This window comes from Gracilinanus agilis, chromosome 3, assembly GCF_016433145.1.
Source record: "Gracilinanus agilis isolate LMUSP501 chromosome 3, AgileGrace, whole genome shotgun sequence".
Taxonomy (NCBI): Eukaryota; Metazoa; Chordata; class Mammalia; order Didelphimorphia; family Didelphidae; genus Gracilinanus; species Gracilinanus agilis.
Window position 1 is genome coordinate 93,725,201 of NC_058132.1, and position 6,359 is coordinate 93,731,559.

A 6,359-nucleotide genomic window follows, 5' to 3' on the forward strand; every position below is an offset into this window, starting at 1 on the left:
TTTCCTCATCTGTAAAATGAGAATTTAAAAAATTTACCTAACAGGGTTTTTTGAGGATCAAATGAGATAACATGTCAATCACTTTGTAGATAAAGCCCTACATAAATTCAAGCGATAATGACAAAATAAAGAGAGATAAAAGAGGGACCTCATGCCAAATGACCTTAATTTTATTAATAAAATAAGAGATGAGGTTCTCATCTGTGATGGTGAGAATTGGGGTGTGTGGAGGAAGCTAGAGAAGAGAACACTTGGGAAAACATTTGTTATAGGGAATAAAAGAATAAAGGATTCTAGAGACAGTGTAGAGTTGAATTTGTTGACTATTCAAGCTTGGGAAGACAGGAAATTGAAGTCAGAGCTGGGTTAATGGCCTGAGAAAGTACTGAGGAATCCTGAAAAGATACAATAGTCTCTAATGTTGGGGAAGGAAATCATAGATTCAGTCAAATTGAAACTAAAAGTGTTCACATTTTTCTACTTTGGAAAAAGATTGCTCTAAAGCGCAAGGTAGGCCTTGAAGAAGAGCTATGAGAATTCAGCCCCTCTTTTCTTTGCAGTGACCAGAAGTTACTGCTCTAGAACATTGGACTTTTACTCTAAGATTCATTTGATAATAATATTGGCTAGTTTTGCTGAACTGATTTCCTCCCCTCTTATTCTTTGTTATAAGGTAGTTCTCTGGATGGCATAGCATTGGGAAATGAAGCTGATGGTAAAAACAAAAAGGTAGCAATAAGCATCATTTTGGAAACAGGAAAAATAAATGCCAGCTTGAATAGACAACTCCAGAAAAATATAACGAATAGACTTTGAATTTTCTCCCTCCTCCTCTCCCTCTCTGGCCTCCATGGCTTCCTTCAAGCCCCAGCTAACATCTCCCCTTCTCCAGGAATCCTTTCCTGATCCCCCCTTAATTCTAATACTTTCTTTTTGTTAATTATCTCCAACTTGCTCCCCCATTATATCTTGAGTCTTGTGAGACTGACTCCTTTGTAACTCTAGTATTTAGCACAACAGCTGGTGTGAAGGAAGCATTTAATAGATGTTTATTGACTGAATGGCCTAGATCTAGAGCATAATGGAAAATTGGGGAATTTTCAGATCGTTTGATTTAACTTTCAAGATTAAGACTTCCAGTTTTTAAACTGTTTAATTCTGAGTTAAAAAGCAGAGTAGATTGAGTATACACCTAGTCATCATCTAAGAGGACTGGTTGCTTTTAAAATTTTCAGAGCACACTGGTGGTGATGGGAAAGTTTAGAATTCCTTCTTCCTCCAAAAGTAATAAGATGGAAACCTATTATGTTCCTACTCCTGAAATCAAAACAGAGTCTAATTTATCTAGGGCATGGAACGATGAACAGGCAATCATATCTAAACTCAGGCTTCAGGCATCCTTCATGCAAAGCAACCCAGAATTTGTCTTTCAGAATGTAGAAAGCACCCAGCAGGTTTTTAATATAGGCTCTTGCCTAAATCGAGAGGTTTTTCTTTTAAATTTCTGACTTCTGCTCCCCACTCATCAGTGCTATTGGGATGACAGTAAGAGCCCCTCAAATAAAAGCACTTTAAAAAATTCTTCAAATTTTTACTGAGGGAGTAGATAGTAGTTTCGGATAGCTTACTATCAATCATCAAGCATTTATTAAGTACCTATTGTATTCCAGGTATTATATTAGGTTTGAGGCAGTCAAGATAAAAAATTAAAGTCTCTTCTCTCAGGAAGGAAAGATAGAAACATTTATTAAGCACCTACTTTGTGCCAGGCACTATCCTAAATTCTATATAGATATTATCTTATTTAATTCTCACAACAATCCTGAGAGGTAGATGCTATTGTTAACCATCAAGGAAACCAAGGTAGACATAGGGTCAATGATTTGCCAATGGTCACATAATGTTTTAGGTTGGATTTGAACTTGGGTCTTCTGAACTTCAGGCCTAGGACTCTTATCAACTATCCCACCTCACTTTTGTGATTGTAAGAAAGAGAAAGAGGATTCTCGATTTTATATAGCAATGCAAGTCAGCAGGACTTGGTAACTGATCGAATGTGAGAGATAAGGGAGTCTGGGAGAAGGAAGAACCAGAGAAAACTCCTAGGTAGATCATAGATAGCATATTTTACATACCAGAAAGATTAGATCTAAGGTGAAGTAACTTTCTCCCAGCTGTATAACTGGTCAATAACAGAAGCAGGATTCACAGAATGACATCCAAGAGGTCTTAAAGATGAAAGGATGACGAAGAAGATGGGAGAGACTTTTAAGTCCAATACTTACATTTTTTTTTTACAGATGCCACTGAAGCTTTGAAGGATTGACTGGCTTGCCCAGCCAAGTGTGTAGCTCAGCTGGAATTTATTATTTTTTATATTATTTTTTTATTTATTTTTACATATATTATATTATAAATTATATTTATTAATATAATCTAGCCCAAATTCTATGTTTTTGCTACAACAGCAAGTCAGGCCACTTCCTGGTAATTGAACTCAGGACTTCTGATTTAAAGTCCAGCTTGCAGAAAAGGGTGTTAACAATCCAGCTCTGTCACCACCTATATGAATTTGTGCAAGTTACTTAGCCTCTCTAGGCCTTATTGTCCTTATCTGTAAAATGAAAGGTTTGTACTTAGAGTCTTTGAGATGCCTTACAACTCTAAATCTAACTTCCAATGCCCCTCTACTTCCAATAATCTCTGGGACAACCAATAATCATTCTGAATATCAAGACACGGGAAGGGAAGGTTTGGGGTGGACACCCAGCATGGACTTATGATGGGATGGCTCTTGATAGTCTCTTAACTGTCATTTCAGGGCAATGGAGAGTGAAACCATCCTCTGGAACCAAAGTGTCAACGACTCCCTGGATATAAACCCACTGGGCTACAAATGCAAATTTAATGAGGGCTTCAAGTACGTGCTGCTGCCTGTGTCCTATGGCGTGGTTTGTGTGCTGGGTCTATGCCTCAATGCTCTGGCCCTCTATATTTTCCTGTGCCGGATAAAGACATGGAACTCCACCACCACCTTTATGTTCAACCTTGCCATCTCTGACACCCTCTACGTGGTCTCCTTGCCTCTCCTTATCTACTACTATGCCCACGGTGACCACTGGCCCTTTAGTACAGCCCTCTGCAAGGTGGTCCGATTCCTCTTCTACACCAATCTCTACGGCAGCATCCTCTTCCTGCTGTGTATCAGCATCCACCGCTTCCTGGGCATCTGCTACCCTCTTCAGTCGCTGCAGTGGGGCCAGGTACGCTACGCCCGACAAGTGGCCGCCGTCGTGTGGATCGTGGTGATCGGTTGTCAGTCGCCCGTGTTATACTTTGTCACCACCAGCGACCGGGCTGATCTAGTCACATGCCATGATACATCGTCCCCTGACTTGTTCGACAGCTTCGTGGCATACAGCTCAGCCATCCTCGTATTGCTTTTTGCTCTGCCCTTTCTGGTCATCCTGGTATGCTACACATTGATGGTCCGGCAGCTTCTGCGACCCACGACGGGGCAGGCACGTCTCCCGAGGTCTAAGCGCAAGTCCCTGAGGATGATTGCTTTAGTCTTGGTGGTCTTTGCTCTTTGCTTCCTTCCTTTCCATGTCACTCGTACACTCTACTATACCTTTCGATACCTGGATGTGGGCTGTACATCCCTCAATGCCATCAACATAGCCTACAAGGTCACTCGCCCACTTGCCAGTGCCAATAGCTGCCTGGACCCTGTGCTCTACTTCCTGGCTGGCCAGCGGTTTGTCAGGTTTGCCCGCCATTCTCTGCCACCAGTAGCTGGACACAAGATGGTGCTTCGAAATCCTAGTACTCTAGACAGCGAACAGACTGGGAGCATCCCAGGCCTCAGTGAGGACGGCAAAGATGCTCGGCTCTAGGGCCAGAGGCATTCATGCATCTTAGCCCTAAGCCCTCCATGTCCCCCAGACTCCACTTGGGTGTGAATGGGGGCCAGACAAGAGAAGGGTTGTGGGCTGTTTAGACACGAAGGATGTGGAGATGTCCACCAGACAGAACAGGGTTTGTTCTTAGAGGCCAGCCATGGAAAGCCAAGAGAGAAGAGGACATTTGACACCACCATCTGCATGGCTCCAGGATAGACCCATGGCTGTGACTGGATTGGATATCCAGAATTAGTGACAGGAAGTAGAGAGGCTGCTGACTGGGAAATAAGCTGAGCTCTACCATGGCCTAGATGGGGATGACTTGGGACAGACATTACATCCCCTCTCAGACTCCATTTGCTCTAACTAAAAAGTAACCTGTTAGTATATTTAAGGCTGGTGAAAGATGGCAAAAAGTCCTTCCATATTTAAAGCATTAAGTGACTATGGATGTTTAACTAGGGGAAGATTTGGGGTGGGAGGGAGAGATGCTTATTTACCTTCAAAAATCTAAACCACTCCAGAGACTGCAGGTCCTGGGTTCAATCTGACCTTAGACACTTCCTAGCTGTGTGACCCTGGGCAAGTCACTTAACCTCCATTGCCTAGCCCTTACTACTCTTCTGCCTTAGAACCAATACAAAGTATTGATTCTACGATGGAAGAAGGGTTTTAAATAAATAAATAAATAAAAATCTAAACCACTGTCATGAGGGAAAGGATCAGTCTGAGTCTTCTGTGCCTCAGAAGGTAGTTCTTGGAATGTGGTGGGACAGGAAGTTACATAAAGGCAAAATAAGGGCTCCAGAAAAGGCCTAATAATAACTTTCTATGACAACTGTTGTCCCAAAGTGGAATCAATTGCTTTGGGAAAGAGTAAACTCCCTCTCACTGCAGGTCTCAGGGAAAGGTAGGATGAACACTTGTCTGGGATGAAGTAGAAGATTCTTGCCCAGGGACAGGCGGCACTACGTGCCCTTCGAGGGCCCTTTTGGCAATCAGTTTCAATGAATCTGAAGAGGTTGGACTTAGTGGTCTCTTAGGCTCCTTCCAGTTCTGTTTCCTGATTCCATAGCTCCCTATTCCTGATTCTCTTCCCCATGGATTTTCTCATTTCAAAATTTAGGCACATGAACAAACCGGGAATTAAGTCTAGAGCCAAAGATGTATCTTCTCCCTCCCAAACTCTGGGAACAGGAGAATAGCTCAAGGTAGCCCAGGGCCTTTGAACTGGCTTGACTTTATGGGTCTGGTTGAAAGACAAAAGATTCAGTGGGAAGGAGGTCCCATTTTATGGGTGGGAAACACAGAAACTTAGAAGAAAATAGAGAATGTCAGCTAGAAGGCTACCTAGAACACAGAACATAGTATACCAGAGCTGGGAGAGACTTCGGAACATAAAATATCAGAGCTGGAAAGGATTTTAGAATTAAAAAGTCAAATCCAACAAAAATTGAAGTGTCTGAGTATGTTCGGGGCCCTGGACTCAGTATTACTGACAAAAAGAGAAACAAAAGAGCTCTCCAGATAGTGGGCTCTAGGGATACTTGCAGAGGGAGAATGCTTTTGGCAAGCTGGGTGGGGTGGGGTGAGGGGCAGAGGCAGATTTGTAGGGGTCAGGGAAGGCATCACAGAAGTACCCATGGTGAGTCTCAGAGTAAGAGGATGACAACCTATAACATTAGAGCAATCAGGGACCTTGGAACAAAGACCTGAAGCTGTCAGGGACCTTAAGGGCCATCAGTTGAACTCTTTCATTTCACAGATGGGGAAACTAAGTCCCAAAGAGGAGAAGCAACTTTCCCAAGGTCACACAAGGATGTGGCACAACCAGGACAGAAGACTCCTGACTCCCAGTCCAAATTATTAAAATAATTCTAGGCATTCTCCTTTCCTCTACCCCAACCTTAACGCAACCTCCTGGATAATTGTCTTCGAATTTAAAGTTCCCCTTTCTTCTGCTGCTCCACTGTCCCCAATCGCGGGAGGATCAGACATGTCTGAGAGAGATCGTGTGTGTGTGTGTGTGTGTGTGTGTGTGTGTGTGTGTGTGTGTATAAAGGTGTTTCCAGATAAGACAATACCTGCTGACCTGTTCCCAGCTGTTCCCCTCACCTATGAGGTTGGGAGAAAGGGAAGTCCAGCATCCCCCATGGGTGTGTGGGGAGGAACACAGGGCATTTGGGGGGCTTGAGAGAGATGGGTTTGTCTATGTTCCTGGAGACTTACTCATACTAAAGAACGAATTGCTTTGTAGTCAGTTGGTTATTTATTTGAGGACACCTGAGCAGTCCCCCCAACAAAAGTTCAACATTCCCAATTGCCTGACGTCTCCCCAACCTGCCCAACTTCTCCTTTTCCTCCTAAAAACAATTCTACCATCTCCCTCCAAGAGGTTTAATTTGGGCAGCCTCCCAGGTGCCCTCAGTTGACATTCCAACGGTCAATGGCTTAAAG

The 6,359-nt window shown here is 43.3% G+C and overlaps 1 protein-coding gene across 1 annotated transcript; it reads left to right on the forward strand.

The window, feature by feature from the left end:
- The first annotated feature begins 2,825 nt into the window (after positions 1–2,825).
- On the forward strand, positions 2,826–4,502 carry P2RY2 (purinergic receptor P2Y2). The gene has a single exon (XM_044665984.1). It carries the CDS (start codon positions 2,826–2,828, stop codon positions 3,894–3,896), a length of 1,071 nt encoding a protein of 356 aa, XP_044521919.1. The 3' UTR covers positions 3,897–4,502.
- Positions 4,503–6,359: the final 1,857 nt, after the last annotated feature.

Excerpts from the sequence above, each read along its gene's own strand:
- P2RY2 (XM_044665984.1), top strand. The coding sequence starts at position 2,826 with ATGGAGAGTGAAACCATCCTCTGGAACCAAAGTGTCAACGACTCCCTG.